Source organism: Jatropha curcas, chromosome 10 (genome assembly GCF_041381405.1).
Source record: "Jatropha curcas cultivar XTBG-Jc1 chromosome 10, XTBG_Jcur_1.0, whole genome shotgun sequence".
Lineage (NCBI taxonomy): Eukaryota > Viridiplantae > Streptophyta > Magnoliopsida > Malpighiales > Euphorbiaceae > Jatropha > Jatropha curcas.
Window position 1 is genome coordinate 221,156 of NC_143160.1, and position 20,020 is coordinate 241,175.

The 20,020-nt window shown below is 37.6% G+C and overlaps 5 protein-coding genes and 1 long non-coding RNA gene across 7 annotated transcripts; 5 read left to right on the forward strand and 1 right to left on the reverse strand.

The window, feature by feature from the left end:
• Positions 1-6: 6 nt before the first annotated feature.
• On the forward strand, positions 7-1,715 carry LOC149492874 (beta-amyrin synthase-like). Its single transcript, XM_089726978.1, has 6 exons — positions 7-279; positions 382-438; positions 558-926; positions 1,009-1,086; positions 1,180-1,263; positions 1,347-1,715. The coding sequence occupies exons 1-6, from the start codon at positions 91-93 to the stop codon at positions 1,467-1,469; spliced, it is 900 nt and encodes a 299-aa protein (XP_089583104.1). The 5' UTR covers positions 7-90; the 3' UTR covers positions 1,470-1,715.
• A 3,532-nt stretch (positions 1,716-5,247) lies between these two features.
• LOC105646244 (beta-amyrin synthase) lies at positions 5,248-8,943 on the forward strand. The gene is made up of 16 exons (XM_012232059.4): positions 5,248-5,486; positions 5,590-5,775; positions 5,855-5,944; positions 6,023-6,220; positions 6,294-6,378; positions 6,457-6,815; positions 6,903-7,016; positions 7,102-7,221; positions 7,301-7,423; positions 7,490-7,588; positions 7,665-7,721; positions 7,820-7,866; positions 7,948-8,269; positions 8,356-8,436; positions 8,520-8,603; positions 8,690-8,943. The coding sequence occupies exons 1-16, from the start codon at positions 5,286-5,288 to the stop codon at positions 8,828-8,830; spliced, it is 2,307 nt and encodes a 768-aa protein (XP_012087449.1). The 5' UTR covers positions 5,248-5,285; the 3' UTR covers positions 8,831-8,943.
• Positions 8,944-9,390: 447 nt separating this feature from the next.
• On the forward strand, positions 9,391-12,027 carry LOC105646128 (pollen receptor-like kinase 4). The gene is made up of 3 exons (XM_012231908.4): positions 9,391-10,190; positions 10,269-10,868; positions 10,961-12,027. Exons 1-3 carry the CDS (start codon positions 9,512-9,514, stop codon positions 11,599-11,601), a joined length of 1,920 nt encoding a protein of 639 aa, XP_012087298.1. The 5' UTR covers positions 9,391-9,511; the 3' UTR covers positions 11,602-12,027.
• A 985-nt stretch (positions 12,028-13,012) lies between these two features.
• On the forward strand, positions 13,013-17,029 carry LOC105646127 (U-box domain-containing protein 35). The gene is made up of 10 exons (XM_037637623.2): positions 13,013-13,190; positions 13,630-13,730; positions 13,809-13,927; positions 14,038-14,249; positions 14,351-14,396; positions 14,521-14,818; positions 15,247-15,348; positions 15,430-15,858; positions 16,014-16,769; positions 16,866-17,029. The coding sequence occupies exons 1-10, from the start codon at positions 13,013-13,015 to the stop codon at positions 16,947-16,949; spliced, it is 2,325 nt and encodes a 774-aa protein (XP_037493551.1). The 3' UTR covers positions 16,950-17,029.
• Positions 13,975-16,138, reverse strand: LOC149492875 (uncharacterized). Its single transcript, XR_016322982.1, has 2 exons — positions 15,997-16,138; positions 13,975-14,720 (listed from the first exon to the last, which is right to left on the reverse strand). It is a non-coding gene; the product is annotated as an uncharacterized LOC149492875 (long non-coding RNA).
• A 1,005-nt stretch (positions 17,030-18,034) lies between the features above and the next one.
• On the forward strand, positions 18,035-19,577 carry LOC105646126 (uncharacterized). 2 transcript variants are annotated; one of them, XM_012231905.4, is made up of 4 exons: positions 18,035-18,137; positions 18,226-18,435; positions 18,499-18,649; positions 18,758-19,577. In XM_012231905.4, the coding sequence occupies exons 1-4, from the start codon at positions 18,084-18,086 to the stop codon at positions 19,273-19,275; spliced, it is 933 nt and encodes a 310-aa protein (XP_012087295.1). In that variant the 5' UTR covers positions 18,035-18,083; the 3' UTR covers positions 19,276-19,577. The 2 variants fall into 2 exon arrangements, with proteins under 2 accessions (XP_012087295.1, XP_020539816.1); XM_020684157.3 differs by having other exon boundaries at positions 18,499-18,568.
• The last annotated feature ends 443 nt before the right edge of the window (positions 19,578-20,020 follow it).

Sequence of the window (20,020 nt, forward strand, 5' to 3'; positions counted from 1 at the left end):
ACACAAGAAATTGGAGACGTGTTAAAGAGAGGCCATAACTTCATAAAGGAATCTCAAGTGAAGGAGAATCCTTCAGGGGACTTCAAGAGCATGCACAGGCATATTTCAAAGGGGTCATGGACTTTCTCTGACCAAGATCACGGATGGCAAGTTTCTGATTGCACTGCCGAAGGAGTTAAGTGTTGCCTTCTTTTCTCAATGATGCCGCCAGAGATTGTTGGTGACAAAGTGGAGCCTCAACAGTTGTACGATGCTGTCAATATCCTTCTTTCTCTGCAGGTTCCCGTCAATCTATTCCTCTTTCTATAATATATATATATATATATATATATATGATGCATATATTTATTTTTCAACTCATTCGTTAATTCATTGATGCAGAGTAAAAATGGAGGCTTAGCAGCATGGGAGCCTGCTGGGGCTCAAGAATGGTTAGAAGTGAGTGACTTATTTTCCTTTCTTTTTTTTTTTTTTTAGCGTTTCAATTCAATGACCAATGGGGACAACTATATTAATCAATTCATGTAAGTTTGTCCTGGATGACTGCAAATTTTCAGATATTAAATCCTACAGAATTTTTCGCTGACATTGTGATTGAGCATGAATCTGTGGAGTGCACTTCATCCGCAATCCACGCTTTAACTTTGTTCCAGAAATCACACCCAGGGCATCGAAAGAAAGAGATTGAGAATTTCATCGTGAATGCTGTAAGATACTTGGAAAATGTACAAACCAGGGAGGGTGGATGGTATGGGAATTGGGGAGTTTGCTTCACTTATGGAACATGGTTTGCACTGGGAGGCCTTGCCGCTTCTGGCAAGACCTACAACAATTCTACTGTTATGCGAAAAGGTGTTGATTTTCTCCTCAGAATACAAAAAGAAGACGGAGGCTGGGGAGAAAGCTACCTTTCATGCCCTGAGAAAGTACGATACAATTATATGATTTTAATTAATTTGGTGTCAAAAGTCAAGACAAACAAGTGGCTAAACGTAAGTTGCTGTGCAGAAATATGTAGCTCTGGAAGGTCGATCAAATTTGGTACATACAGCTTGGGCAATGATGGGTCTAATCAGCGCAGGACAGGTGAGTGGTCTGAAATGACTATATATGTACATTACAGCCTTGTTTTTATAGTATGTCGTTGAATTGTGATGGATATAATCATTAATGAAGCAGATGGATAGAGACCCTACACCTCTTCACCGAGCTGCAACGCTGATAATTAATTCCCAATTGGAAGATGGAGATTTTCCTCAACAGGTATATATCTATAGGGAAGATCACTTTAAACAGTTATGTTTATTTGATTTCTATTTATGTTGTGATTTCTATTTCCTCAACAGGAAATCACAGGGGTGTTCAGTAAGAACTGCATGTTACACTACGCAGCATACAGGAACATGTATCCAATGTGGGCTCTGGCAGAATACAGAAAGCGATTTACATTGCCTTCAACACCCATATAATTAGAATGAATTCCTTCACTCTCAGATCATGTGATGCTAGGCTTAATTTCATTCACAGTACACGTTGTCGTACCTCCATTTCAATTTGTAACATAAATATGTATGTGCACAGTAATTTAAAAAAGACCTGCTAACCGGGTACAAGGCTGATGCGGCGGTCTTCTAAACATGGGTTTCACTTTAATTTGTATATCATATAAACATATAAACACATTTATATCATATGGAATGATTTAAATAGAGTAACAGAGCTTTGCTCTATAGCCAAATCTACACTACATAAATCAGAAGAAAACAAAAGAAATAGGAAAAATAATAAATGCCAGAATCTGTATTCTATATACGTACATAAAATATACACATAAAGAAACTAGAGAGAGTTTCTTTCCCCATAAATTTATTGCAAGGGGAGCAAGAGAGAGCCAGAGCTTCATATTCCAACTAGTCTAGCACCAATTACCAAAGTCAACTAAAATCATGTCAATGTCTCCATAACAGAGATATAGCAGAAACGCTACAAGACATTATTATTTGATAAAGGAGTAGAGAAAACCTGAAAGCCCATAACCAGAATCTTCATTAATAAAGAAACAAAAACACAAAACACTATAAAAGGGAAGACATGCATTTGTATAAATAGAAACCGAAAATAAAGTTAATAAAAAAAATCCAATAAATCCCTCTTATGCAGAGATAGAGAAGGAATTTCACGATAATACTCGTAGATTATATCTTTATCGTGAGAATAGAAGTTGACATGCCCGTAACAGAGAGACTTGCCGGAGAGAGCGGCAACGACAGAGGCGAATAGAGGAAATGGGACCCATTTGGAAAAAAGCAACGCTGAGGTCCGTTTCAGTAACTTCCGGATCCAAATCACACACGTACAACGACGTCCTCTGTCGCATATACCCCGGTGGCTGAAGTAACACTGCCACTGATTTGATTGCTTTTGAAGCACGGGAAGCGAAGCGAGCGAGACAAAACGTAGAGAATGACCTTGAAGATAGAGAAAATGGGGAATGAGTAGAAGACGGAGAAGAAGAGTTTCTGGCTTCTGCAGAGAGAGAAAGAGAGAGAGAGAGGAGGGAAGTTCTATGTCGCTTAGGAGAGATAACAACTGAAATTTGGACTAAAAATGCTGATGTGGCATGTTGTGTCAGCTATTAAAGTGAAACCTACTTTTGGAAGACCACTGCTTCAGCCTCCTAGCCGGTTAACAGGTGTGTACAAAATTGAATATCATTCGTGTTTATGCTACAAATTACGATAACGTAATAGTATGTATACCTGAGTTATGACGGGTGAAATTAAGTCTGTGATACCATATGATGTATACTTCGAGACAACATTTTATGTTTTGTAATGACATTAGACTTGCCTATTAATTCCTGTATCTCCCAGAAATATATATATACATACACTAATTAATCCATCCATTATTTTTGCTGTTAAATCAAAAATTGAATGTGAAAGATTAAACAATAACATTATATTAAATGTAAACGACCAAATAGTCAAACCTTATTGAATATTTAATGATAACATTATATGTAATAGTTTAATAAATCCAAAAACTACAAACAATTCAGTTGTTTAGTCAAAAATATTAGAATTAATTAATAATTAAGGCTAAATATCAGATAACTAGTAGTATGATTTTTGTTAGGTAAGATTTGTTTGCATTTATGAAAACCGAAGAGAATGTTTGGTAAACGTCAATATCATTTATATTCATACGTTTCATAAATTAATATTTTAAAAAAGAAAGCCAACTATGATCACAAAAAATAATTTTAAAAAAGGAAATTTGCTAGTAATTATTTTATGAAGTTAATAAAGTCCACGTAGAATATATATATATATATGCAACTGAAATCGGTGAGCAACTTATACGAAAAACTTTCAAAACATACTAATGAAGTCAATAATAGATTGAGATTTTTAATGGCTGTTAGCTGCTCATACCAAATACTTACAATCTTGCTTGGGTACTAAATACCTACAATCTAGTTTGGGTACGAATCAATTATGATCTATACGAATCATCAAACACTTTATCAATCAATCATACAACGCCGATCCAACAACGTATAGGTTTTATGAGTGAAAAAAATTATCCGTCTGCAAAGATTAATTAGTGAAACGGACTTTTCAAAATGCTTTATTTACGGGTAAATCAATACAAAAAATAGTAATTTAATTTAGTTCAAATTGAGGTAATAACCTATTATTGTTAATAATTGGTGTTTTTATATAAAAGAGTCTATTGCGATCAATGGATATCCTGAAAAAATGTATTCGCTAGAAGGTGGGTGATGACACTTCTATTAATTTTTTTATTGACCCTTGGCTACCTAGGGATGATAATTTTTGTGTTATATGGCCAACTACCAGTGATCCTATAGTGTTATGAAAGTTTTTGATTTTATTGATGATGCTCATTACTTGGATGTTGCTAAACTCTAAACCTTTCTCCATCTAGTGAATTGTGTTTTTGTCTATCCCTTTGAGTTCATTGGAGATTAATGATTCCCTTACTTGGCACTATTCCAGATCCGGTTTATATACAATGAAATCGGCCTATTATATTGCTCTCTCTATCTCTAATGCTATTGTCCCTAACTCTTTTGGTGATCGGAAATTGTTATGGAAGCTCCTTATCCCTCCTAAGAATAAAAATCTTTTATGGCGAGCTAATCGTAATTTTATTCCTACTACGCTAAACTTAAAGAACACGGGTATTGATTTGGAGTGCACTTGCTTGTTATGTGGCGACGGCGAAGATTTAATGCATGTTATTTTTAAATGCCTGAACCCTTCTCACGTTGGAGGCAATCGTCCTTATTTTTATTAAAAATTTAAAAATTTCAAAAAAAAAAAAAAAAAAAAAAAGAGTCAAGGGACTGTTCATTGCCTTTGAATGAGCGACAAACAAGTTATCGCCTTCACGGGTAAAGATTGCTTACTATTATGACTTTGATAAAATTAAATTAGATTTGCATCCGTGACTCTTAATTCTTGTTTCTTACTTGTGATTTAATCTAATATTTCTTAATTAAATATAGAAAACACAATATTGATTTTTGTCCTCGTTTATATATATGTAATATAATTATAATCACAACTGTCAACTAAAACGGTGACGTATCATGCAATGAAATGTAGCTTAGACACAAGGGCCTCTCGGTAATATGTATAAAAAAAAATATGAAATTCATTTGTCATAGTTGACTTAGGTGTAGAACAATAATTTTACATTAATTAAGTGTCGCCAACATGATAAACAAATATTTAATTTTGTTTATGAATTTTTGATTTATTTATAGTAAATTCAAAAAAAAAAAATAAATAAAACTTATGATCCAAAAAGGTAAAATTTTTAAATATATAATTAAATAAGAAAAATTTTGTTCTTTTATTTTCATCTTGCGGTAATTTAGACTTTTATAAATAAAGAAATATAGATTGCTTAAAATAAGGGGTTGCGTCTGAGCATTGTATGTTTGACATTGGAGGATTATTTTAAGTTGAAAATTAAGGGTGTTGTCTTTGTAACTTGAGCGCAAAGGTTTAAGAGTTGTTGCATGTTAACGATCAATAACCAGCTGTCACATGCATGGAATTTTTTTTATATATTGGAATGAATGAAGGAAGGAAGGAAGGAAAAGGTCAAAGAAGACAGTGTCAGCGTACAGTATTAATTAAGATTACACTCCAACTACTCTGGAAATGCTTGCAAGTCATTGACGTATATAGTTTTTGCGTATATAATTAAGTAGACCCTGCAAAGCAATCACCTCATTAAAGGAGGAAATGTGGCGGCTAAAGATCGCAGAGGGAAGCGGTAGCCCATACTTATTCAGTACAAACAACTTCACAGGAAGGCAAACATGGGAATATGAGAGTGAGAGTGGCAGTCCTGAAGAGCGAGCCCAGGTTGAGGAAGCTCGCCTTCACTTCTATCAGAACCGCTTTCAAGTCAAGTGCTGTTCCAATCTCCTTTGGCAATTTCAGGTCCACCCACCATTCATTCATTCATTAATATATGTAGTTAGGGTTTTCGTATGCATGTCAAGTTGTTACTTGATTAATTAGTATCAAATGTGAAAAAATGCAGGCTCTAAGACAGAATAATTTCAGACAAACGATACCAAGAGTTACGATAGAAAATGGTGAGCAAATGACGTATGAGAAGACGACAACAGCGATAAGGAGGTCTGCCCACTTCTTATCAGCTCTGCAAGCTAGCGACGGTCATTGGCCTGCTGAAAATGCGGGCGTACTTTATTTTACCCCGCCCTTTGTAAGCACATCTTATTTCTTTTCATACATATTAGCTAACTAATTATTGCACGTATGCTCATTTCCATAAGTAATTGCAGGTGTTCTGTCTGTACATTACTGGCCATCTGAACACTTATTTCCATGCCGAGTATCGCAGAGAAATCCTACGCTACTTGTACAATCATCAGGTATATATATTATCTATGTACATTTAATACATATATATAAAGCTAAAGGTGGTAACCAATGACGGATGTGGCATGCAGAATGAAGATGGCGGGTGGGGAATAGACATAGAGAGTCACAGTTGCATGTTCTGCACAGTGCTGAGTTACATTTGTATGCGAATGTTAGGGGAAGGACCTAATGGTGGTCTCGACAATGCCTGTGCCAGAGCTCGAAACTGGATCCTCGACCATGGTGGTGCCACCTATATTTCCTCCTGGGGAAAGACTTGGCTTGCGGTCTGTAGTTACTCCACTGCGCTCCACTATACATTTATAATTTTCAATTAACATTTTTTTTTTTTTTTGGTAGATTCTTGGTCTATATGACTGGTCAGGATGCAACCCTATGCCTCCGGAGTTCTGGATTTTCCCTTCTTTTTTTCCTATACATCCAGGTTGGCTGCTGAATGTGTTTTATAATATTAACCAGAAGTAGAATTATAAATTAAAGAAACCAATATATGTATATGCAGCAAAAATGTGGTGCTACTGTCGGATGGTTTACATGCCCATGTCATATTTATACGGGAAAAGATTTGTTGGGGCAATCACTCCTCTGATTCTGCAACTGAGAGAGGAAATCTTCCGTCAGCCTTATGATAAGATAGAGTGGAGGAGTGTGCGTGATCTGTGTGCCAAAGAGGATCTGTATTATCCCCATTCCAGGATTCAAAATTTTATGTGGGATAGTCTGTACATAATGTCAGAGCCGCTTCTAACACGCTGGCCTTTCAGCAAGTTAATCAGAGAAAAGGCTCTTCAGGCAACCATGAATCACATCCACTATGAAGATGAAAACAGTAGGTACATTACCATCGGATGTGTAGAGAAGGTATACACTTTCTTTTTTTTTTAATTGATACAGTTGCATTGGTATATACTAAATACATATATATGCATCATGTATCTGTATATATAGGCCTTATGCATGCTTGCCTGCTGGGTGGAAGATCCAGATGGTATTTGTTTCAAAAAGCATATTGCCAGGGTTCCTGATTACTTGTGGCTTGCTGAGGATGGGTTGAAAGTTTCGGTCAGTAATCAAATTTATCCACTTATGACTTCAACATCGATCTTCCAAAAGTATATATAACAATTTTTTTATCTACTTATAACAGGGCTTCGGCAGTCAGTCCTGGGATGCTAATTTTACCTTCCAAGCCTTGTTTCTCAGTGACCTTGCCGATGAGCTCTCGCCTGCATTAGCCAAAGCATATGATTTCATTAAGAAAACCCAGGTACCTAGCTAAGTTATTGATTTTTCTTGCACTATTGATTAATTAATTAATTAACCGATAGTCTAAATTTTGGAAAAAGATCCAGGACAATCCAGCAGGGGACTTCAAGGGGATGTTTCGTCACATTTCTAAAGGAGCATGGCCATTCTCGGATCAAGATCATGGCTGGCAAGTCTCTGATTGCACTGCGGAAGGCTTGAAGGTGATTGAGTTTTCATCTCAACAACATTAATTAATATTAACATTCTAAATTAAATTGCACATGCAGTGTCTTCTGTATGCGTCGGAATTGCCTACTGAAATCATTGGTGAGAAAGCAGAGCCTGAACGCTTATACGATGCCGTCAACGTTATACTTTCCCTGCAGGTCTCTGTCACAGTACTCTCAATTGTTTTAATTAATTATATTTATATGGTAGATGACTGAATTTATATAATTGCAGAGTAAAAACGGTGGTTTACCACCCTGGGAGCCGGTAAGAGGTGCAATGTGGTTAGAGGTAATTCAGTTTTTTGTCTTCTTCTTCTTCTTCTTCTTCTTCTCCCTCTAAAGGTAATTCAGTTCCAATGCTAATTCTCTATCTTTATCTGCCATTAGAAACTCAATCCTGTGGAATTTCTGGAGAACATTGTGATAGAGCACGAGTAAGACTAATTAAATTATACATGAACAGTTGAGAATTAAATAATAGCAAGTTAATAAATGGTGAACTGTGATAATTGCAGGTACGTAGAATGCACATCATCTGCAATCGACGCATTAGCAATGTTTAAGAAGATGCACCCATGTCATAGGACTAAAGAAATTGAAAAGTCCATTGCTAATGCTGTTGGATATCTCCAAGATATTCAAACGGCTGACGGTTCTTGGTATGGAAATTGGGGGATTTGCTTCATTTATGGCACTTGGTTTGCACTTGTAGGGCTATCTGCAGCTGGAAAAACTTACCATCAATGCCCAGCTATGCGTAGAGGAGTTGAATTTCTACTCAAAAATCAGAGCCCTGACGGTGGGTGGGGAGAAAGCTATCTTTCTTGCCCTAATAAGGTTAAAAAAACAAGCCACATTTCCGATTTGCTTTCTTTGCTTGGATGTAGTATAAGCTTAATTATATGATGATGATGATGATTCAGATATACACAGCCCTGGAAGGACGGAGGTCGAATTTGGTGCAGACAGCCTGGGCTATGCTGGGTTTAATGAGTGGAGGGCAGGTCAGCTGAGAATTGAGATGCTTCAAGCAATTAATTACTTAATCCATGTTGTTGAGTTGATGTTAAAATTGTATTTTGGATAGATGGAGAGAGACCCAACTCCTCTTCACAGTGGTGCAAAGCTGTTGATCAATTCACAATTGGAGGATGGTAGCTTCCCACAGCAGGTATTCAGTTTTCTTTTTATTTATTTTTATTTTTATTTTTGTATATTAATAATAGTTGGTTTGTTTTGTTTTGTTTTGTTTTGAAGGAAATATTGGGAGCTTTCAAGAATAACAACATGTTACACTATCCCATATACAAGGACTGTTTCCCGTTGTGGGCTCTGGCAGAGTACCGCAAAAGGCTGCTCATTCCCCTCCAACGACAACGACAACGACAACGACATTAGCATTTAAAATGTCATTTGGAATTTTTACTTTTATCAACAACATTTCCGATCCCTAATAAATAATAAATGCTTATATTGTCGTTTAATTTAAATGGAATGATTTTCCAGCAAAAGTGAGTTGCGATGGCCTGTACTAGTTACTTAGTTTGTGGTAACAGACATAGCACTTGGGCAGTTAATTAACAAACAAACAAACAAGCAAGCAATTAAATTAAGTAAAGACATCTGTCAATGATAAATTACTATAAGGATGATTAAAATTGGCATTCTTTTTTATTTGCAATATAGTCCTTCATTTAACCTAATTCACAACTAACAATTACATTAAATTCGACGGCCTGCCTTGTCCCTCTCCCGCACTATAGCTCCACCTCTAAAATACAAACCCTTTCTGGAAATCTCGAACTCTTTCCCTTTCCATTTTCAATTTTCACTCTTTCTCCTTTCAATTCTTTTGTTTCTTCTTCTTCTTCTTCTTCTTCTTCTTTTTTAATTTTTTCTTTTAATAATCTTCAAATATTTTTGTTATCCCTTCGCAGTCTGCTCTCCACATTCTGGCCCTTTCTGACTGGATTTTTCGTTTGCAAAGAAAAAACAGAATTAATAAAATTTGGTTTTGTTCCTCAATCAAGCTTTTACATATATATATATAAAAAAAAATAACAAAACAAATAATCATTAATGGGCGCGCTCGCAGCAACGCTTGCGCGCAAAAATACTCAAACATTGGCATTGGCGATTGTTGTGGTATCATCCTTGATGGTATTGGCATCTGGTGACGGCATGGATTCGGCCGCCCTTTTAAAGTTCAAGCAATCGCTAGAGAACAAGGCGCCTCTTTCCAATTGGAACTCGTCGGTGAACCCTTGCGACGGCCATCTTTCTAATTGGAGAGGGGTTCTTTGTTGGAACGGAACCATCTGGGGATTAAAACTAGAACATATGAGATTAACGGGCAACATCGACGTCGATCCTCTTGTTCAATTGCCTTACTTTCGAACACTCAGCCTCATGAACAATGAATTGAGTGGCCCATTACCTGATATTAAGAAACTAGGCAGATTGAAAGCCTTGTACTTGTCTAATAATGGCTTCTCAGGACAAATTCCTGCCGATGCGTTTCAAGGCATGGGTTCTTTGAAGAGACTGTTCATGGCCAATAATGAGTTTACGGGTCACATTCCTTCCTCGTTGGCTACTTTGCCCAGGCTCACGCAGTTGAGACTGGAAGGCAATCAATTCAGTGGCCCAATTCCTGATTTTCAACAGCATCGTCTAAGGTCAATTAATCTGGCAAGCAATTTATTGGAGGGCACTATCCCCGAATCACTCAGCAAGATGAATCCCGACGCCTTTTCTGGTAATATATTCTCTGTTTGTTGTCTGTCTTTTCGGCATAAATGCAGTTCAATGACTCATACTAATATGGGATTTTCAGGCAACAAAGACCTATGTGGGCTGCCTCTAGATGCATGCGACTCCACCATACATGCCGTGAAGAAAAACGCTGGAACAATCATAATGATTGTAATACTGGTGGTGATAATGGTGGCAGCTATTTTGCAGTGTTTGGCCATGTTCCGCAGAAAAAATGATGAAGCGGAGGAGAAATCTACCTTATCCGCGAATTCAAACAAAATCGCACCCTTGCACGGACGGAATCAAGAACGCGACATGAGCGGGGAGAGCAGCGTGCACTCGAGGAGGGCGGACAGGGCGGATAAGCTGACATTTGTGACGGAGGATATTGAAAAGTTTGATTTGAACGATTTGCTGAGAGCATCAGCAGAAGTTTTGGGAAGCGGGACATTTGGGGCATCGTATAAGGCTTCGGTGTCGAATGGGAAACCAATTGTTGTAAAGAGGTATAGGCATATGAACAATGTGGGCAGAGAGGAGTTTCATGAGCACATGAGAAGGCTGGGCAGATTGAAGCATCCTAACTTGTTGCCGCTCGCAGCCTTCTATTATCGCAGGGAAGAGAAGCTATTGGTTTATGAGTATTGTCCGTATGGCAGCTTGGCTAGTAGTCTTCATGGTAATTCCTTAATTAACACCAAACACTTTAATTGTTTCTTCTGCATTATGTTATATATATGTTATTTATTATAATTGGTCTGTCGGTTTCAGGCAACCTTTCCCTGGAAGGGCAAGGGCTGGAATGGCAAACCCGGTTGAGAATTGTCAAAGGCGTAGCCAAGGGCCTAGCTTATCTGTACAGCGAGCTTCCTATACTAGTTCCCCATGGTCATCTCAAATCTTCCAATGTGCTCTTAGATCCCTCCTTAGAACCTCTTTTGGCAGATTATGCTCTGAGGCCAGTGATCAACCCGCACCAGGCACACAATCTCATGATTGCTTATAAGTCGCCGGAATACGCACAAAGTGGCCGCACTTCCAACAAGACTGATATATGGAGCTTCGGTATACTGATACTAGAGATATTGACTGGAAGGTTTCCGGAAAACTATCTAAAATCAGGATATGATGCTAACTCCGATTTAGCAACTTGGGTTAATAAAATGGTCACGGAAAAGAAAATCGGAGAGGTGTTCGACAAAGACATGCCTGGAGCCAAAAATAGCAAAGGGGAGATGATAAATCTGTTGAAGATTGGATTGAGATGTTGCGAAGAGGACGTGGAGAGAAGATTGGACATCAAGGAAGTTGCGGAACAGATAGAGCAATTGAAAGGAGACAGCGAAGAAGAGAATAACAATTTTGGCGGTAGAGGAAATGGGGATGAAATTTCCTTCTCTGTTGATCGATAATGAGTGCCAGCAAATGAGAATGACAATCAGAATTAATATTATTTATACATCATAAGGATGCTGCCGTGACACTGAAAATTAAACTATATACAAATCGGAGAATGATTGGTTACGGATTAAAGCCCATTGAAAGAAGGAAGGAAAGAAGCAAGCAAGCGGATAGAGTTTGGCATTTCAGCAATTTTGGTATCAGACAAGGGAAATGACAAAAGAAACAGAGAGTGTATATATTATTTTTCTTTCCACTTGTGGATTGTTACTTGTTAGAACACGATTAGTTTGTTTCTTTCTGATATTCTTTCATTTTGGATTTCAAAACTTGGCACTCTGCCATTAATTCTTTGTTAAATGGAAAGTGTTGATATCTTTCAGGTGAAATACTAATTAGTAATTATGCTTGACGAGCTTAAACCTTGCTTACGATCTAGTCTAGCTAATTAGGTCTGTGGTCAGCAATTACTTTTTTTTTTTTTTTTCCAACATTTAAAGAAAATAATAATAATAATAATAATAATATTGTTTTTTCATAAAAACAATTTCAACCTCATCGTAAAAATGAATCTGCATATCATTTTTCTATAGAAATGCAGAATTATATCTTAGCCACAAGGATTAAATTTTTATTTTATTTTTGGTATTAGGGGTCAATGGTATGTACTGCCCTGAGCCTATCAATCAAAAGCCACATTTAATTAAAAATTTTACAGACAAAGAAAATTATCTACCTTATAACTCATATATTGTTGGTTGATGATAATGAAAGGGGGAATTTCTATAGTATTAACTTTAATCCAAGCTAATGTTTTTATTCATAACTGTCGATATCCCGGATTAACATTTTGTTTCTTTAATTCATTCATTAGACCATGACTTGATATACTGTCTATCAAAACCGGGTCAAAAAGTTCAAAATAAAGAGAGATTACAAGAAGTCAAAAATCTTTGAGGTGAGTTACTTCAACATATCAAGCCATAAAGGACATAAAAGAAACTCAAAAGTTTGAAAAGTAAAAAGGTATAATAAATCCGACAGATAGAATGAACGGCCAAAAATAAAATTCAGAACCAAGATTGACTAAATATAGGGCAATTTGCTAAATAGAGGGAGTGAGCGTGTTGCGGACTCTCGTCCTCTAAATATAAACACAAAGCCCTTCTATTTCAACTTCTAAAATGGGAAAAATCAAATTAGTTTTATCCCATCTCATAATATCAATTTTGTTTTCCTTCAGGTAACATAGAAAGTGAGAGGTCTTTGGCCTCTATCGCTTCTTTCTAACTTAACTACATTTCACACCAGAAGCACGCTTTCTTTTTTTTTTTTTTTTTTTTTTTTATTTCTTGTCTACCCTCTTCCTATTCCTATTCCTATTCCTCTCCCTCTCCCTCTTTCTTGGCTAAATAAACAAAAATGTGGCTTCCAAAGTCAAATGGATCAAAGAAGGGGGGAAATGGGATTGTGGCAGTTGCAATAGATAAGGACAAAGGAAGCCAAAATGCTTTGAAATGGGCACTTGAGAATTTGCTGTCAAGAGGCCAAACTGTCATTTTAATCCATGTTCTTCACAGGGTATCCTCGCATAACTCTGGTAAACATCCCTATTCCCTTCCCCTCACTAACTTATCATCTTGTTTCTTAAAAAGATAATATTGTCATAATAAGTCCTCCAAATTCTTTGATTTTTTTCCTTCTCCTTCTCATTTTGTGCATCAAAATAGTTGTCGGGCTTAACAATTTTCCGCATCAAACTATTCAGCCCCAAGCTTCCGCCTAATCCGATCATATTCAGATTTGGTGATTAACAATTTTCCATGAAATAAATAACATCATTTATTTCTCTCATTGTAATAAAACATCAAAAATAAAAATCTCTAGTGACCCTTTTTTTTTAAAAAGAGAAGCCAACGTGATGAAAAATGTAAATTTTCAGCATGCATTATAGGGAGAGCTAGAAAGATCTCACATTGAAAGCAGAGTTGCTCAGCTTCTTTACCCTCCTTTCCTTGTTTTCTTTTCTTGATGTGCAGCCCATGGACATCCTTATGATTTCAGTAATGGAAAGCAGCAACTTGACAAGACAACCAATGATCTTTTCATTTCATTTCATTGCTACTGTACACGCAAGGATGTAGGTTTTGGAGCCCTATATCTATCCTCTTCTCTCTTCCCAGTAATGCAGTAATTTTACACGAGATTTTTGTTTCAGGTACAATGCCTTGATATTGTACTTGAGGACCATGACGTAGTAAGAGGACTAACTGAATATGTTTCCTATGCCGCCATTGAGAATTTGGTCGTGGGTGCCTCGCGACATGGCTTTATTAGGTACTTGTTGCCTCTTCTCACATTTTCAACTCAACAAATTTAACCAATGATGATAAACATCAATCATGACAGAGATGACATTTTATTTGCAAATAAATCGTGTCTAACAGGAAATTCAAGGCAGATATACCAAGCAGTGTATCAAAAGGAGCACCAGATTTCTGCAATGTATTTGTCATCTCCAAAGGAAAGGTATCTTCAGTGCGACATGCTTCTCGTGCAGCCCCTTTTACATCCCCATTACAAGATCAAATACAAGCTCTAAACAAGCCTATTGATACCATGTCTGAAACACAATCCATGCATAGTGGGAGTATGAGAGGTATGTCTCTTAATTATGAGGTCCTTCTCCATTTTATATATTATATGTTTATGTATATATAAAGCATTAGCCCAGCATCCAACCTTTGGTCTTTTCCACAGAAAGGACATTAGTCAAGCCTCGCATGTCAGTTGATGAATCATGTAGGTAAGTCTTGAATTTATAAATACAGGGGGGAAGCAACAGTGATTCAGCCTTTCAGGTTAAAACTTAAACTTGGACCATGTATTATTATTAAAGGGCTTACCTCAAATAGGTTTTTGGAAAACAGATCGCCACTTGAAAGAGGAGGACGAGCTTTCAATGTCAAATCATTCGCAGAATTCATGGACACAGAAACTGAATTATCATTTGTCAGTTCTGGGAGGCCAAGCACTGATCGAACATCTTCTGTTGCCTTGGATTTCACTGATTCATGCCTACCATCACGCCTTTCAACTAGTTCTGACGTGAGCTTTGGATCAATACGTTCTGCACCAAAGTTCAATGACCTATCTTCACTGCACGAATTCTCAACTTTTTCTCATGATAGTGAAAGAACATCATTTTCAGGTTCATCACAGACCATGGTAAGCAGAGAGGACTCGATGACTTTGACAATATATATGGCACACCTAATTAATAAACATCAATAAACACGAATGTACAAGAAATATAGAAGTGGTGTTTAATGACAATTAACATTATGAATCAGCATCATCAGAGTGAGGATTGCGGGTCAAACAAATTTGGCAATTGCAAAATTTTTAAGCAATTAAATGACCATGAATGAACTATCTGAACTTTCTAGTTAGTCTCTCATACCATAAGTTTACATCTTTCCATGACCACAATTTCCAATTTAAACTTTGATTTATAGCTCTCTCTCTTACATACTGCAAAAAGAAAAAATTCCTTGCCTCACATGGCACTTGATAAAGTCTTGGCATCATATTCTTACTGTAATAGTGGCAATTGCGGAAAATGTCTTTTGCTTATATATATGTTAAACAAACAGGATGATATGGAAGCTGAGATGAGGAGGCTAAAACTAGAGCTGAAGCAAACAATGGATATGTACAGTACTGCATGTAAAGAAGCCCTCACAGCAAAGCAAAAGGTACTGGAAATCAATGTTTTGTTATGTGCATTTGTAAAGTGGAAGCAGCAGGTTATAAGTTGTAATGTGACAATCATATAGGCAACGGAATTGCACCGCTGGAGAGTAGAAGAAGAACGGAAAATGGAAGAGGCTAAAATTGCTGAGGAAGCTGCACTCTCGGCTGCAGAGAAAGAGAAAATCAGGTGTAGGGCAGCTGTGGAGGCAGCTGAAGCAGCTAAGAAGCTAGCAGAATTGGAAGCGCAAAAGAGACTAAACGTAGAATTGAAAGCCCTCAGAGAAGCAGAGGAAATGAAGAAAGTAATGGAAGCTCTAGCAAAAAAAGATGTCAGATACAGGAGATACAGTATTGAGGAAATTGAAGAGGCAACAGAATGCTTTTCTGAATCAAGGAAGATTGGAGAAGGAGGTTATGGTCCAGTTTACAAGTGTTATCTTGATCATACATCAGTCGCAGTTAAGGTATTACGTCCAGATGCAGCCCAAGGAAGGTCGCAATTTCAGCGAGAGGTAAGTGACGAGAATTGGTCAGTAACTATTGAAAGTTCAGTTGCAGGAAACAACTAAAATAAAGATAGTAATCAGCATTTTTCATCTGAATTTCGAACAAGCAATGAAGCTAAAGGTTTAAGACAAAAAGCAACTGACCTGTGCTTGTGATGCAGGTGGAAGTACTTAGCTTAATACGGCATCCCAACATGGTACTCCTCCTAGGAGCCTGTCCAGAGTACGGCGTTCTAGTGTACGAATACATGGCTAATGGAAGCTTGGAGGACTGTCTCCTCCGGAGAGGGAATTCACCAGTGCTTCCTTGGCAATTAAGGTTCCGAATTGCAGCAGAAATTGCAACAGGTCTACTGTTTCTCCATCAGACCAAGCCAGAACCACTAGTGCACCGTGACTTGAAGCCAGCCAACATTTTGCTAGACCACAACTATGTATGTAAGATCAGTGATGTTGGATTGGCAAGGCTAGTCCCAGCAGTAGCAGAGAATGTAACACAGTACCACATGACATCAACAGCAGGAACATTCTGCTACATTGATCCAGAGTACCAACAAACTGGAATGCTAGGCGTAAAGTCAGATGTATATTCCTTAGGCATCATGCTTCTGCAAATATTAACAGCAAAACCACCAATGGGTTTGACTCACATTGTTGAACAAGCCATTGAGAAGGGGTCATTGAAAGAGGTTCTAGACCCAGCAGTGACTGATTGGCCAATGGAGGAGACATTAACCTTTGCGAAGCTATCACTCCGATGTGCAGAACTGAGACGGAAAGACAGACCAGATCTTGGTAAGGAAGTGTTGGTTGAGCTACAGAAATTGAGAGAATTTGCCCAAGAGAATATGAACCAAATGTGTTTGACCACGATTGCAGGCCCTTCGCCACACCACAGTTATATTTCCTCAGGACAGGTTAGTTTTGATGAGAAAAAGAAAGTGTTGGCGTCTTTTACTTTCTGTTGTTAGGTTAACAAACACTAACACATATTGTGCATGAACTTTGTGCAGGAAGTGTTGAGTGATCCTTTAGGTGGACGTTCAGAAAGTATAAGGAGCCAATCAAGTACATCATCACAAGCAGAAGGAAGTTAAGAGATCCAAAGTCTAAAAAGATAAAGATCCATTATCAAATCAAAAGGGAAAAAAAAAAAAAGAAAAAAAAAAAAAAGAAACCTGTTTTGTATAATAGCTTTAATTCGTTCGGCAGTACAAAGTTTTGGCTTCGCTGTACATATATTATCGTCAATTATATTGGCTTTAGTTAGTAAACTCACATTTATATATACTATTTGCTAAATTGGGTTATCTGACTTGAATTTTACCAGTTCCATTCACCAAATAAGCATCATCATCGTCTTTGAAATTAGAATTAGATATACAAATAAAACTATACAAGTCAGTTCAGATTCAAAGAAATAGAATCAACTAAATTATAAACATTGCGGAGAGATCAGATACCTTCATGCCAAAAAAGAAGGATTAGGTACTTGACCAAAAGTGAAATCCAGTTGTTTGAGTTTGAGTGAGTTCTAGCACTTAAAAAAGTATTAGACAAATTTCCTGCCGGTCAGGATAGAAGGTACACGTTTTTGGCTTCCTCGTGTGTAAATACCACAGGCAGGCTTTTGCAATCGCTTCAAAGCAGATACAAGGAAAAATGAAGGCAAGTCAACTACCTGTAAGAGTACCGATTGGATTGAAGATGAGGCGCAATCTGATAGTGAAAGGTATGTCGGGCACCTGCCGCAGTTTTTTGTGGACGAGAGAATATGGATCACTGAAAATGTTTTCAGTTGATCGCGTAAGAAAGAAAAACGACAAGAGAACGGAAGGACTTTTTTCTTTTTAATTTAAACAAGTAAACGACCTCGTTTACTTGTTAAGTCTCATTCTAAAAATATAATGGGCCTCCAGCTGTCTGAAGATTAATGGGTTTAACAACTAATACTAGTGGTAATATAAATATAAGCCCATTATGTCCACTTAGTTGCAGACAGAAATAGTACGTGGCATTCTTTGCTGATTGCTACAGGAAAATTACTTATCTACACCGGTACATGGGACGCAAGGCAACACTTGAGAGGATGTCTTGACGTGTCTTGTTCAGAGCAAACGTGTCGGGTCTTGAAGTTTCCGGTCGTATGACGTGTCCAAATTATTTCCTATTTAAACATAAGTTGACGTTCTTTCTTCGGTGTCTAAGATCACAAACAAACGAGATAGGTAATGGGACCAGGTGAAGAAGTAAAGACTCGCAGCGAACCTCAGATTGAGATTCAGGTGCGTGTCTGCTTGTTCTTGTTAGGACAAGTAGCAGTTGATTTTTGTATATATAGGAGCAGTAATAAATTGACTAATAAAATTGCAGGAGAGAGGGGAAATATTCTTCTTCTATCGGCCAAAAGTTGGGAAAGAGGCAGCACACGGTCCCAACGATGTTCAACGGCTGTACCTTGTTCTGAGGCCGGAGTCTGGAGAGAGAGCGGTGGAGGAGAAGCAGGACCCTCACTCTGGCAAGGAAGCTGCCAAAAGCAGTTCTGCAACTGATTCTGCCACGGAAGGTGGCCATGGTAGCCAGGTATGTACGTAGTAGGTATAACTAAATTAATCGGTGTGTTAATCAATCAATTGCGTTTTGTAGGAGGTGAACATCGGGAAGGAGCCCTTACTGCGGTTGATTGTGATGGGACGGAAAAGGCTCCCAGACCCAAGTAAGAAAAGCCAACCTTATTGGGGTTTTGTAGACTTGGTCACTACTAACATTGATCATGTCAAGAATGCGCTTGGACAAGGTATATATATGTTTATATATATATATATATATATATATATATATATATATATATATATATATATCACCTTATAATAATTACTGATTAACTATTAGTCTTCACTTTCAGAGGAAGAATATGATACCTCGACAAGAGGACATAGGCACAAGTATCCGGCGAGAGCGCTGGGAGACGGCATCTATCGCATTCTGAGGCACAATCCAAGCAAGAGAATGCACACTCATTTGGTGTACAAGCTTGAATTCCCGACTGAAGATAAGCAAAATGAGCCCCAAGAATCTCTGAATGTAGAGCGCCAAGCCTCATTTCTGATACAGATAAAGAACCCGGAGCAACCTGGAAGTTCCCAATTCAGAGGACTCCAAAATAAGCGGAAAGCCATGTTTCCTGCTCACTTGCAAGGTCAATTTGGGCACAGACGCTTCATTCCAGCTGATCCGCCCGACTTTTTGAACTATGAAGGATGTGAAATGTTGCTGATATCAGCTTCTGATGATATAGAGGAGGAGCTGGGATTGGAGCTCAACACGGATACAAAAGCAGATCCCTCTTGTTCTGATTTACTCAGGACTTTTGGAGACGCAACCGTCGGTACCAGCGCCCTCTTTGAAGGCACATGGGCTTGAATTAACTTTTAAGTTGGTTCATGGATGCAATATCAACTACTTGTACACAGCAAACAAACATACAACGTTTTGGGACAGGACTTAGTGTCTATCTGCATTGTGTATATACTTAACTAACTGTTTCTATCAAAGTAGTAGGAGAAGGTTGTGTTTTTTTTTGGTAGGGTTTGTAGATTGCACGGGTCAAAAAAGGGTGAAAGAAAAAAGTCTGTAGCTTTAAGAGATCTACGAATGGATTTTTTTGGTTGTTTTAAGACCGACTTTTGTGGGAATAAACTTGCGTAGGTAAGGTGTCAAATCAATGAACATGAGTATTGTTTTTTTCTAAACCGGGATATTTCTTTTTACTATATTAAAAAAACAGATAAAATACGGTTTTTAAGAGAATTTTGTGATTGTATATTATTGAGCTTGTGACATCGTCTCTACAGAATTTTCTGGTCTCTCTTGGTATCACCACCGATGACCTTATATACTTCTTTCTAAGCTCAGATGAACTTTCTCCATCTCATCAAACGCTAGAGTAAGAACAGGCTGAAGCTCACGATCAACAAGGTAATCTTCAAGAACAAATAATTAATTTTCAAGAATCTGAAGCTTTTACTTCAAATTTGACTGGAAAACAAGATACCGGACTTCGAGCTGTTGATTTTAATTTGTACGAACTCATATAAAAAAGGATGTAAAATTTCTCAAGAATCTGAGATTGTCGGCTTGAATTGCCAAATGAAGAAACCGGAAATCA

What these genes read in the sequence shown, in the direction of transcription:
- LOC105646127 (XM_037637623.2), top strand. Translation starts at nt 13,013, where the DNA reads ATGTGGCTTCCAAAGTCAAATGGATCAAAGAAGGGGGGAAATGGGATT. An exon ending in TCGCGACATGGCTTTATTAG is followed by an intron (nt 13,928 to 14,037) that starts GTACTTGTTGCC and finishes CGTGTCTAACAG; the next exon opens with GAAATTCAAGGCAGATATAC. An exon ending in GTTATATTTCCTCAGGACAG is followed by an intron (nt 16,770 to 16,865) that starts GTTAGTTTTGAT and finishes AACTTTGTGCAG; the next exon opens with GAAGTGTTGAGTGATCCTTT.
- LOC105646244 (XM_012232059.4), top strand. Translation starts at nt 5,286, where the DNA reads ATGTGGCGGCTAAAGATCGCAGAGGGAAGCGGTAGCCCATACTTATTC. An exon ending in ACGTTATACTTTCCCTGCAG is followed by an intron (nt 7,589 to 7,664) that starts GTCTCTGTCACA and finishes ATATAATTGCAG; the next exon opens with AGTAAAAACGGTGGTTTACC. An exon ending in ATGGTAGCTTCCCACAGCAG is followed by an intron (nt 8,604 to 8,689) that starts GTATTCAGTTTT and finishes TTTGTTTTGAAG; the next exon opens with GAAATATTGGGAGCTTTCAA.
- LOC105646126 (XM_012231905.4), top strand. Translation starts at nt 18,084, where the DNA reads ATGGGACCAGGTGAAGAAGTAAAGACTCGCAGCGAACCTCAGATTGAG. An exon ending in AAGGTGGCCATGGTAGCCAG is followed by an intron (nt 18,436 to 18,498) that starts GTATGTACGTAG and finishes TGCGTTTTGTAG; the next exon opens with GAGGTGAACATCGGGAAGGA. An exon ending in CAAGAATGCGCTTGGACAAG is followed by an intron (nt 18,650 to 18,757) that starts GTATATATATGT and finishes CTTCACTTTCAG; the next exon opens with AGGAAGAATATGATACCTCG.
- LOC105646128 (XM_012231908.4), top strand. Translation starts at nt 9,512, where the DNA reads ATGGGCGCGCTCGCAGCAACGCTTGCGCGCAAAAATACTCAAACATTG. An exon ending in GAATCCCGACGCCTTTTCTG is followed by an intron (nt 10,191 to 10,268) that starts GTAATATATTCT and finishes TGGGATTTTCAG; the next exon opens with GCAACAAAGACCTATGTGGG. An exon ending in CTTGGCTAGTAGTCTTCATG is followed by an intron (nt 10,869 to 10,960) that starts GTAATTCCTTAA and finishes TGTCGGTTTCAG; the next exon opens with GCAACCTTTCCCTGGAAGGG.
- LOC149492874 (XM_089726978.1), top strand. Translation starts at nt 91, where the DNA reads ATGCACAGGCATATTTCAAAGGGGTCATGGACTTTCTCTGACCAAGAT. An exon ending in ACCTTTCATGCCCTGAGAAA is followed by an intron (nt 927 to 1,008) that starts GTACGATACAAT and finishes GTTGCTGTGCAG; the next exon opens with AAATATGTAGCTCTGGAAGG. An exon ending in ATGGAGATTTTCCTCAACAG is followed by an intron (nt 1,264 to 1,346) that starts GTATATATCTAT and finishes TTTCCTCAACAG; the next exon opens with GAAATCACAGGGGTGTTCAG.